Here is a 12,637-nt window from a genome sequence, read left to right as displayed (position 1 = left end):
TATGGAATATGCCACGGGTAGAGGCTCTGCTGTATGGGCGAGATACTCTTGGTAACTTGCCGGGCATTCAAAGAGGAGTGGAGGAATTGAACCCAGGTCGGTCGTGTGCAAGGCAAACGCCTTACTGCTATGCTGTCGCTCCAGCCCACTGAGATAAATAACAAAATAAATTATCAAAGAGTTATAGTAATATGTGGAATATAAATTACAAAATAAATGTATCACTGTATCATTGTCATCACGTTGATCATCAGTTTGCTCTGTTACTGAGCAGGCGCCAGTAACGTCTCCATTCATCCTAGCCCTGAGATTTTAGCAGCCTCTCTTTACTCATTCTTCCCAGCAGTGCTGCATTAGAGGCTCTTTCAGGGTAATTAGAATGAGACCCATCATTGTTACTGTATTTGGCATATCAAATATGCCATGGAGAGCTTGCCAGTCTATGCCATGAAGGCAGGATGCTCTCAGTACCTTGCCAGGTTCTCTGAGAGGGAGAACGAGGCTATATGAGGTCATCGGCCATGTGCTTCCGGGAGCTGTGTTTTATAGTCTCTGGATCTTGGCCATTGATAGATTACATGGCGCTGGGGGCAGTTTGTGGGTGTGGCTGACAAGCTACTGGAAAATGGGGGATCTGGGTGGAGAAGGCCCAGTCCCGATCCGAGCAGGCTTGGAGATCTCAACCCCAGGTCCCGCACACCTGGGTTCCTCTGTCGATTCCTTCATGTGTGAGGCTCATCTGAACGTGTGGAGAGTTGTCTTGAGCATGGTCGTGGCTGGGTTCCGGAGGCCTTTGACTGCTGGGGCTCTGCTAAAGAAATGAACTAACAAAAAAATATAACAAAACTAACTCCTAGACATGGTGAAAGTTGTGATGGTTACCAGAGGGAACAGTTGTGGGAAGAATGAGGAGGATGAGCTTTTTGGCAGTAGTTTGACACTGTAAATAGTGGTAGTAGTGGTGACAAGTACACACATATAAAGATACAATGCTAAACTCCTGAAATTTCTTAATACTGAGCACAGAGGCTGGAGTAAGGATGAACTCAGCCAGATGTACCCTGCTCCCAAAAAGAAGTCAATGTCTCTCCCAGAGGAAGAAAATAGAGGGAAGGAGGCTAGAGTGATAGTATGGTGCGAAGGGCATTTGCCGTACACACAACCATCCAGATCAGGATCCTCGGCATCCCATATAGTTCCCCCAGTACTGCCAGGAGTAATTCCTGAGTGCACCACCAGGAGTAACCCCTGAGCTTTGCTAGATGTGGTTCAAAAACAAAAAAATAGAGGGAAGAAATTGCAGATGTCAATATTCTAATTAATTTTGCTGAAAATGACCCTCTAATTGAGAAACACTTGTAGTAAAGGGCTATTATCATATGTCACTGTAAACAAACTAAAAGTCTTTCAGAGGAAAAAAATAAAACTCACACATATCTAATGTCACTTTGTTTGTTTGTTTGTTTGGGGGCCACATCTGGTCATGCTCAGGGCTTACTCCTAGCTCTGAACTCAGGAATTACTCCAGGCAGTGCTTTAGGGAACAATATGGGATGCTGGGAAACAAACCTAAGTCAACTGCATGCAAGGTAAACCCCCTACCTGCTGTACTATCGTTCTGGCCCCATAATGTAACATTTTGTATAGCACAGACTATCACTGTCACTGTCATTTCGTTGCTCATCAATTTGTTCAAGCGGGCACCAGTAATGTCTCTCATTGAGAGACTTATTGTTACTGTTTTTGGCATATTCAGTATGCCATGAGTAGCTTGCCAGGCTCTGCCATGCAGTCGAGATAATCTCCATAGCTTGCTGGGTTCTCCGAGAGGGGCGGAGGAATCGAACACCGGTCGGCCGCATGAAAGTCGACCGCGCTACCGCTGTGCTGTCGCTCCAGCCCTATAATACAGACTAGGAAAGGAAAATAGTTCATAGTAAAGAATCAAAGGACTATTTATGAAATAGCAATATGTGGAAAAATCAAAATATAAAGCTGTTGATTACAGGGGATCTTATTAGATGCTGGGGATCGAACCCTTGCAACCATATGCAAGGCAAATGTCCTACCCTCTGTACTATTGCTCCATCCCTAGAAAACAATTCAAACAGTGAATGTTTCAGAGAGGTTTATATAGAATTGGGTGATGACAATTATAAACTATTTAGCATAGATACAGATACATTATAACTGATGCATAAATAGTTTTACTGTTTTTAGATTAACATTCAAAAGAAAATCAAATGGCTTCCAATTGAGCTAGGACCAAAACATTCAATGGACAGTAATGGAATATCACTGTATCACTGTCATCCCATTGCTCATTGATTTGCTCAGGCAGGCACCAGTCACATCTCCATTGTGAGACTTGTTACTGTTTTTGGCATACTGAATACACCATGGGTAGCTTGCCAGGCTCTGCCGTGCGGGCGAGATACTCTTGGTAGCTTGCCAGGCTCTCCAAGAGGGATGGAGAAATTGAACCCAGGTCGGCCACGTGCAAGGCAAATGCCGTACCCACTGTGCTATCGCTACAGCCCAATGGAATATAACCAGTTTTAAATTCAGATAACTAAAGCCTAGTTCTTTTTTCATTTTTATTCTTAGAAAATAAAATTACAGATTTACAGAGTTGATAGTTGGGTTTCAGGCATACAGTATTCTGAAACCAATCCCAATACGTGCCAACTTCTCTCCACCACTATTTCCATGCTTCCTTCTGCACCATTCCACCTACTCTCCACCACTTTGACAGGCATATTTCAAAGTTCTGTGGTTGGTAGTTTAGATTTCAAGCTTTCAGTGTTGTTGATTCTGTGCTTAACCTACTTCTTTGATCACAATTTTTAATTATAAAATGTAATAAAACTCTTCCTAATGTACATGGCATACTTGCATGTTTTAATAACCAAATCCGAAATCTCCATATCTCATCTTTGTAACCTGAGGAAATTTTAACCTCTTTGCCTTATGTATACAATGGGAATTTTAATGCAAACTTTCTCAAAGTATTTGTTCATGTGAAAGAGATAAATGTATTATCTACTCAGCATTGTGTTTCACTGTAGCACTGTAACACTGTCATCCTGTTGTTCATCGATTTGCTCGAGCAGGCATCAGTAATGTCTCCATTGTGAGACTTGTTGTTACTGTTTTTGGCATATCAAATACTCCACAGGTAGCTTGCCAGGCTCTGCCATGCGGGCAAGATACTCTCGGTAGCTTACCGGGCTCTCCTAGAGGAATGGAGGAATCGAACCTGGGTCGGCCGCGTGCAAGGCAAACACCTTACCCACTGTGCTATCGCTCCAGTCCAGCAGCATTGTTTTAGGCACAAAAAATACTGAATGATGTTATTAGTTAATATTGCCACGAAGAATATGTACTAGAATAAGCATTATTACACTTGATCTTAGCCAAAAGGCCGAGAATCGATTAGAATAAGCATTATTATATAACACTTATTTAACAAGTTTGATGAACTGATTCAATTTAACAGTGATGCCGGAAAATCCTTACAACCTGAGATACATACAACTCTCCACTCTCTTAAATTATTTCTGATCTCTCTCAAGTTATAGCTTGCTCTTTCTCCTTAGTTTTTCTGCCTCCTCATTCTTGTCTGTGGAACAACAAAAATAATGTTGTCCCACATTATTTTTTATTATGTTTCTAGTTCTATTAATTTCCTATCCTTAATAATCTGATGCTTGTAATTTGTTATCTATCACATAACACAGTGTTTAACTGAGTAAACTTTCAAGGAATGTCTGGTATGGTTACATAGGTCCTCAGTAGATTAACATTTATTATTTATTTAGTCAGAAACTTCTTCCTATCAACTTTTTTGGGTTTGGGGACAGTATGCCCCTTCGGGGGGGGGCATACTCTGCAATACTCAGGGGCCACTCCTGGCGTTGCCTTTGCCTGGAGGATCATGCAGTGCTGGATATCAAACCCAGGATTCTGTCATAAAAAGCTTGTGATCCAACCTTCTGAGCTACCTCTCAGCTCTACACAATTTTTTTACAGGGGTGATGAAATGCATGTGGTATTAATTGCTCTTGAAGCCACTTTAGGGAATTCTTGGCCCTGCTACAAAGGCTTGATGGCTCAGTGCAAGGTTCCAGTGGTGTGTGCCACCAGATCTATACCTGGCAGTGCTTAGTGGGGCCATGCCATTCTATGGACAACCTGGAGCCTCTAGCATGCCCTCCAGCCCTTTGGACTATCTCCCCAGTCCCCAGCCTCTTATCTCTAGAGTTAAGGCAGTACTAAAGATGGGTTAAGATAGGTTAGGCTGAGACGCTGGAACGATAGCTTAGGGGGTAGGGCGTTTGCCTTGCACCCGGCCAACCTGGGTTTGAATCCCAGCATCCCATATGGTCCCCTGAGCACCGCCAGGAGTAATTCCTGAGTGCAAAGCCAGGAGTAACCCCTGTGCATCGCCAGGTGTGACCCAAAAAGAAAAGAAAAAGACTTACTTGCTGTCCTTAATCAAATTAATATTTCCTGGATACATAACTACACATTAGCACTGTGCTTTGTAGAGAAGCAAAAGTATATAAAATGTTCCTAGAATTTTACAGTTTCAGAATTCTGATAATACTTTATTTTCTTTTAAGACGTCTAATACTTGTTTGGAAAAACTATATTCTGACACAAGTTCTGTCCCTATAGCCCACTTGGTTCCCCAACCTGGCCAGTTGTGATCCCTGAATGCAGAGCCAGGAGTGAGCCCTGAGTACAGCCAGGTGTGGCCTAAAAATGAAAAAATTAAAAAAAAATTCTTTTGAAATGGGAAAGATTTGATTAGTACTTTTCTTTTTTTTTTTTTTTTTTGGTTTTTGGGTTTTGGGTCACACCCGGCGATGCACAGGGGTTACTCCTGGCTCTTCACTCAGGAATTACCCCTGGCAGTGCTCAGGGGACTATAATGGGATGCTGGGATTAGAAGGCAAATGCCCTACCTGCTGTGCTATTGCTCCAGCCCCTGATTAGTACTTTTTAAAGAACTTTTCTAACTTTTATTTTTTTATATGAGAGTAAGATATTAAGGAATTTTAATTTATATTACATATATATTTCATATGTTCAGTTTTTATATTGCATTATTCCTTATGTTTTAGTCATGTTTACTAAAATAAAGTTTTAGAATAATTGTCATAATGTGACAGAGAAAGTTAAGAAGTAATAATTCTCATTAAGTGATAGCAAAATTTATCTTTTTTTATCATTTCATTTCCAGGTTTAACCGAGCTGAATGATGGTCCAGTACCTCTGGAACTTGAGCGCTGCAAATCTCCCACTTCAGGTAAACACTAGTGGTAGTATGCAAGCTTCTGGTAATTCCCTATTGTAATTTGTGGCATACTTTTTTGTAATTGTTATAGTGTTAAATCTATAATTTAATTTTCAGCCTCCAAAAATTAAGTATAAGCATACTTCATTCCAAAATAAAATAGAAATGTCTTTAAAATATTTTTGCCTGCTGAAAAAATTAAGATCAGAAGATTTTTAAGTATTATATATTTTTTTCTTTCTTTAGTTTTTGGGCCACATCAGCCCTTAAGTGCTATACTTTTAAAGACATTTTAAAAGAAGTTTAGTTTGGATTGGTGATAGTGCAGGGTTATGGAGAGACACTGCATCTACATTATTTATAGCCAATACCTGGTCATTCCCAACATGGCTCCCTAGTATCAAGAGCGATCCTACGCACAGACAACAGTAGCTCCTGAGCAGACCACTGAATGTGGCCCAAAACATCCCTCCTCAAAGAAAGACAATAAAAAGTTTGTTTGACGAACATGTAAATTGCTAATATCTTACTGTGTTTATTTTAAACCTGGTATTATGTGTTTAGCTTTTCTTTTACATTGGCACTCTTCTGATTTGGGGATTATTATCCTTTACTACTGTAGCACTGTCATCCCATTGTTCATTGATTTGCTCCAGCGGGCACCAGTAATGTCTCCGTTGTGAGACTTGTTACTGTTTTTGGCATATCGAATACGTCACGAGTAGCTTGCCAGGCTCTGCCCTGATCCTTTACTACATATCACAAAAATATTCTAACTGGGACTTATACTTTCCAGCTCTCCTTCACATAATGCATTTTTCATATCACATTAAAGAGCTAATCTTTGTATAATATGAGTTGTTCCCATTTTATAAGTCAATGTAAAATTTATTAATATGCCATATGAAATTTTAAAGGTGAAACAATATGGACGACTCTCAAAAAATTAGAGGTTGAGCTCCCATTTGACCCAGCAATACCACTGCTGGGAATATATCCCAGAGAGGCAAAAAAGTATAATCGAAACAACATCTGCACATGTATGTTCATCGCAGCACTATTTACAATAGCCAGAATCTGGAAAAAACCCGAATGCCCTAGAACAGATGACTGGTTGAGGAAACTTTGATACATCTATACAATGGAATACTATGCAGCTGTCAGAAAAAAGGAGGTCATGAATTTTGTATTTAAGTGGATGGGCATGAAAAGTTTCATGCTGAGTGAAATGAGTCAGAAAGAGAGAGACAGACATAGAAAGATTGCACTCATCTAGGGTATATAGAATAACAGAGTGGGAGACTAACACCCAAGAATTGTAGAAATAAGTACTAGGAGGTTGACTCCATGGCTTGGAGGCTGGCCTCACATTCTGGGGAAAGGGCAACTCAGAGAAGGGATCACCAACTATAATGTAGTCGAAGGCCATGTGGGGGAAGGGAGTTGCGGGCTGAATGAGGGCTAGAGACTGAGCACAGTGGCCACTCAACACCTTTATTGCAAACCACAACAGCTAATTAGAGAGAGAGAACAGAAGGGAATGCCCTGCCACAGTGGCAGGGCGGGGTGGGGGGAGATGGGATTGGGGAGGGTGGGAGGGATGCTGGGTTTACTGGTGGTGGAGAATGGGCACTGGTGAAGGGATGGGTTATCAAACTTTGTATGAGGGAAGCATAAGCACAAAAGTGTATAAACCTGTAAATGTGCCCTCATGGTGATTCACGAATTAAAAATAAATAAATTAATTAAAAAAATAATAAAAATTAAAAAAAATAACAAAAAAAATAGAAATTTTAAAGGTGAAAGGCTGTGTCAATGTAACTTCAGTTTGTCTCACATAAGAGATGTTGACACCTTTTTATAATTTTAAGAGCTTTTAAAGAATTCTTTCTGTGGGGCCAAAGAGAGAGCTCAGTAGGCAAGGTGTTTGCCTTACACATGGCAACCCTGTGTTCCACCCCGGCACCCCAAGTGACAGCCTTTGCCCACCAGTAATCCCTAAGTCTAGTGGCAGGAATGAGCCCTGAAGATAGACAGGTGTGACCCCAAAATAAAATAAAACGAAACATAAAACACTTTTTTTTTCAGTTTACTTAGATTTTTATTTTATGCTGAACTTATTCCCGGGCCATAAGTTTTTGCTTCTTCAGTTTCTTCTGTGATACCTTTTTCTTCTGTGCAACTTCCTCTTCAGGTTTAGGAACAATCTGTTCTTTTTCAGTAAGAATCATCTCAATGTGGCAAGGAGAGCTCATATAGGGGTTAATTCGCCCATGAGCCCTGTAAGTTCTGCAGCGCATCTTGGGTGCTTTGTTCACCTGGATATGCTCAATGACCAGAGAATCTACATCTAAACCCTTGAGTTCAGCATTACTTTCTGCATCTTTAAGCATGTGCAGTAAGAATTCAGCACTCTTTTTGGGCCAACGACCCTGTGTCCAGCCCCACTGCTTGGCCTGGGCACACCTCCCAATGCCACCCTTGTAATGCCGGAAAGGCACACACTGCTTCTGCAGAGTGACATCCTTCAAGTACTTAGTGGCCTTTCTGATATGTATGCCCTTGATGGCCTGAGCTGTTTCCTGAGTGTTCTTGAAATGCACGCGAAGGTTCTAGCCCCGGGACTTGCATGATTTCGTCGGGTTCTCCGGGTCCAGCGAGTAGCGCACCATCTCGGGACCACCGACGGCCACTCACGGAAGAGCACCTAAAACACTTTTAAAATTCATTGTTTGGGGGTTTTTTTGCCTCGCGGACACCGCTGCCACAAGCATGGTGAACGTACCGAAAACCCGCCGGACTTTCTATAAGAAATGTGGCGAACATCAGCCCCACAAAGTCACACAGTACAGAAAGGGCAAGGATTCTCTGTATGCCCAGGGAAAGCGTCGTTATGACAGGAAGCAGAGTGGTTACGGAGGTCAGACTAAACCGATTTTCCGGAAAAAGGCTAAAACTACAAAGAAGATTGTGTTGAGACTTGAATGTGTCAAGCCCAACTGCAGATCTAAGAGAATGCTGGCCATTAAGAGATGCAAGCATTTTGAACTGGGAGGCGATAAAAAGAGAAAGGGACAAGTGATCCAGTTCTAAGCTTCATCTTTTATTATGAAGACAGAAATCCTGGGCTGTGTTAGACTGATGGAACAATCCATGTTTTAGGAGGGAAATTAAGTAGTGTCATGAATGAACTCCCTGAGGGGAAATTTGCTTGAAAAAAAAAATTCATTGTTTGAATCAAATGTTTATGCATTTTGTCAATTTTCTATGTGTTAGTTTTTTGTTTGTTTTTGCTGTCCTAGGGATCAAACCCAGGGTCTCACACATTCAATACAAGTACTCCACCACTAACCTAGTGGTTTATTATTTTCACATCACTTTATATTGCCTTTTCAACTTTAATTTTAACATGAAACTTCTTAGAGCAATTTTTTGATTATAGTAACATAAAATAGTTTAAATAATCTTTGTATCCAGTTATGTTTCCTGTTAAAAGGGAAAACATAGATAGTAGCTCCAATACCATGTTAAATAGATTGAGTAATAGCAGATATATTTTCCCTTTTTCCAGTCTCATTAAAATTCTCTATTACTCCATAATTGTGAAAATTACTTTATACTTTTACTATTGTTAGAAAAAACCTAAAATCAATATATTCACACTTTGTTTTGTAAAGCAAACCAAAGATTTTGCATGTGAATTTTTAGCCCAATGCAATAAATTGCTTCAAATAATCAGGTAAAAGCAGGATGGTCTTGGCTACCTTTCTATTATGTTTTTAACACAGATTGAATGTGACAGAGTCATTTGTCACTTTGGTGTCTTATTTAAGACTAGTTTGTAGGTAGGTTCTGCTTCTTATGGGAACTTTAAATTGTAATCCTAATTGAAGAATGAAAGATCTTTTTTCATAATAGCTTTTTAATCTTTACATGTTATATTTATTAAAATATAATTAAAAGGTGTTTATCTTATTTAAGTAAAAATAATCAGTATTTATTAATCCTAATAATTTTCTGTAAAAAAATAATAGTTTTTATGTAAACTAAAACATATAAAATAAAAGGCACAACACCTTTTTAACTCACAAAGGAGAATGCGCCAAGAACTCTTACTAGAATACTATAACAACATATGTACATAAAACTATATTTTTTAGTTTTTTGTTATCATTGTAAGATTTTCTGCATCTAAAGCATCCAATTTAAACAATCAGTAAATATAGCTAGGATAAATGCAGATTTTTTTGTCCAATCTTGGGAACTAAAATATAACTAGGAAGTAGACAATCTTTAAGATCTGAATAGTAGGTCATAAATTTACAAATCATTTTCTCTCTTAAGATATGAAAATAAAAAATACATAAACAACTAAATGTTTAGATAACTTGAAAAAGTAAATAATATATCTAATTAAGGAACATAGAAAATTTCTAATACACTCTAACATTTGAAAAGTTAACAAGTTGTATTGATTTACACAATCAGAAACCATTCATTAGCTCTGATTAATAGTGGCAAATATTGTGCTTGTAGCTCCAATTTTATTTTATCTAGATCTAGCTCTTGGGAGTCAACGTATCTCATTATTTTTAATTAATGCAGTGATCCTGAAAATTAAGTTTGTGTCAGAATAATGTGAAAATTGCATAGTTTCATAGAGATTCTAATTAAATAAGTCTAGGATGGGGGCCTGAGTCTTGCAGTTCTAGCAAGTTTCCAAGTGATGCTAGTGTTTTTGGTCTTTGAGCCATTTGAGTATCAGGACTTAGTGAAACTTTTTTTTGTAGGGGGCAATAGAAGGGGGAAAACCTAGTTGTGTTCAGGCTTATTCCTGGTTCTGTGCTCAGGGATCACTCCTGGTGATACTCAGGGATGATAAGTGGTACCAGATATAGAACCTGGGTTGGCCTTATGCGAGGCATCACCTTGCCCTACTGTACTATCTCTCTCTGGACTTAGTGAAGCTTTTAAAAATAATTTTTCAGTATTTACCCCCCCTCTCAGTTTTCATTTGAGGATCTTAACCCTCACCTCTTTAAGTCTGCTTAAAAAAAAAACCACATTTTTTGTTTTGTACTTTTGTTTTGGGGCCATACATGACAATACTCAGGGCTTACTCCTGACTCTGCACTCAGGGATCACTCCTGGGAGAGCTCAGGTGACCATAAGGGGTTTCAGGAATAGAACTTGGGTTGGCTATGTGTAAGACAAGTATTCCTACTTGCTGTACTATAACTCTGGCCCCAGGGGGAAAATTAAGTTTTAAAAAACTTTTTAACATTGATGCGAACTTCGAACATCCCTAAGTAAGATAGATTAGGAATTAATGAAGCCAAAAAGTTGTGATGATTTTATAACTAATTTTCTGAGTTCATATATCACAAAGAATAAAAAAAATAAAGTTTCAGACTATTAAATACTTCCTTGATGATAATGAGAACAGAGTAGGTACTGGTAACTAAGAAAAAGAAAATTCACAATAATACAGCCAAAATACTGGTGTTCTTAGCTTAAAAGTTAATATGATTATTTCCTATTACCATTTACTCAGATTTTTAAAATTTTTAAATTCTTTAAATTTCTGTAATTATGTATTATGTTCTTTGTTGCAAATAACTAATGAGCAAAATTAACATATTCCATACCAAATGGAACTGGTAGTCTATAAAACCAAACATTAACCTGATAATTTTACAAATTGTTGGTTATTTTTCATTAAATCTATCTAATTCTTTTTCACTGGATAACATTGTATAATTCATATATTTCATAAAGACAATTCTCAAGGAGATCAACAGGAACAAATAATCAACCCTAACTCTACTTTCCTGGCACAGAACTGCAACCCTCTGTAGCAAATAATTCCCATGTTTTAATTTAAAAATAAACCAAACTTTTATTGGTAGGCCTATGTTTGCTCATCTGGAGTTCAGTTTTCTATTCTGCATCCTTGAAGTTGTGCCTTTAAAAATAATCTATTCATCTGACTGGAGAGATAATACAGAGGGTAAGGTGCTTTCTCAAGGCAGACCCCTATTTGATTCCCAGGATCCTATAAGGTGCCCTGAGCCCACCAGGAGTGACTCCTTAGTACAGAGCTAGGAGTTGCCTCTCAGTACCACTGGGTGTGATCCCAAAACAAAAGCAAAACAAAACAAAAGACAAAAACAAAAATAATATAGTCAGGGGCCAGGGAGATAGTACAATAGATAAGATGCTTACTAGTACACAGAGCTAATCCAGGTTTAATCCCCAGCACCATAGGAATAATCTTTGAGCACAGAGCCAGGAATATGAACTGAGCACAGTTGAGTGTAGCCTAAAAATAATTAAAGTAAAAGATAATTTATTCAGATAAACATATTTTTCTAGGCTAGGATCAGGTTAATGCTACTGCTACCTATGCATTCATTTTCTTGTGATTTTTCACTGCCCACAGTATACAGTAAGCTAATTTTTATATCAATTTCTAGTAATAGCCAGGGCTTACAAATATTAATTTATGTTTTACTAAAGATATATTTATTAAATCTATAAATCTTAGAGTCAAAAAATAACATAAATAGTTCTGTTATTCTCAAACTGGATTAGAACTAGGTGTTCTAGCCTTATTTGAATACTCTACTCCATCTCCAAAGAAGAAAACTTCTGTTCAGAAAGTTCTCTATTATGGCAGTGCCAAAATACTGAAAGAAAAGTGCAAAATACAGAACTTCTCAAATAGTCATAAAGTTGATCTCTTGAATAAATTCTTGGTTCACTTGAGCTAAGAAATTATATTCCAATACTTTCTGTTCCCTCCTTTCAGGACTTGCTACCAGAACTCCTGATGCAGCACCAGGTTTTTATAGGAATGACATACCAGCTGTAAGACAGAGGAATCAAGTACATCACTTGCCAGGTGAAAGTAAAAATTTCTTTCACAAATAAATGTTATTCATATCTCTAAAATTTTTTAACCTTCACATTTGTCTCAAAAGCTTAATATTTATTTGTTGTTCTCAACGATGAATGTAGACAAATATCCCTGAAGCTGAAGTTAAGACCAAACTGACTTCATGAGATAAAAAGCGGGAATTTATAAAATTCTTGCGAAAACTTTGAAATTTTGCATAGAATTTGATAGTTATTTTTGTACTCTAAACCTGAGTAATTTCATCAGGCCTGTCAAAAATATACAAAGAAAATTTCAGGCAAAACCCAAGAGCCCAAAAGTAGAGTTTTTTTAAAATAAAAATTCTGTAAACTTCTTCACAATATAATTAAGGATGTTTGTTTGCTTATTTGTTTAGGGGTTTTTGGTAACAATGACCACTCAGGGGATATTCTTGG

General features: G+C 38.2%; 2 protein-coding genes and 1 pseudogene across 14 annotated transcripts in view; 2 read left to right on the top strand and 1 right to left on the bottom strand.

Annotated features, from left to right (window-relative positions):
• Positions 1 to 12,637, top strand: part of STXBP5L (syntaxin binding protein 5L) — a 313,192-nt gene that overhangs the window by 251,285 nt on the left and 49,270 nt on the right. For 11 of the 13 annotated variants that reach the window (XM_055125555.1, XM_055125554.1, XM_055125553.1 and 8 more), the window contains 2 exons: positions 5,249 to 5,314; positions 12,114 to 12,206. In XM_055125555.1, the coding sequence (XP_054981530.1) occupies positions 5,249 to 5,314; positions 12,114 to 12,206 (159 nt within the window). The remainder of the gene's footprint in view (positions 1 to 5,248; positions 5,315 to 12,113; positions 12,207 to 12,637) is intronic. The other 2 variants (XM_055125562.1, XM_055125561.1) reach the window with 1 other exon arrangement.
• Positions 6,943 to 8,053, bottom strand: LOC101556432 (60S ribosomal protein L17-like; annotated as a pseudogene).
• Positions 8,054 to 8,490, top strand: LOC101556701 (60S ribosomal protein L36a-like). The gene has a single exon (XM_004606687.2). The coding sequence runs from the start codon at positions 8,075 to 8,077 to the stop codon at positions 8,393 to 8,395; it is 321 nt and encodes a 106-aa protein (XP_004606744.2). The 5' UTR covers positions 8,054 to 8,074; the 3' UTR covers positions 8,396 to 8,490.

Source organism: Sorex araneus, chromosome 2 (assembly GCF_027595985.1).
Source record: "Sorex araneus isolate mSorAra2 chromosome 2, mSorAra2.pri, whole genome shotgun sequence".
Lineage (NCBI taxonomy): Eukaryota > Metazoa > Chordata > Mammalia > Eulipotyphla > Soricidae > Sorex > Sorex araneus.
This window is presented reverse-complemented; position numbering and strand designations above follow the sequence as displayed.

Bases quoted from the DNA above. Each gene is read 5' to 3' on its own strand.
- LOC101556701 (XM_004606687.2), top strand. From the start codon at position 8,075: ATGGTGAACGTACCGAAAACCCGCCGGACTTTCTATAAGAAATGTGGC.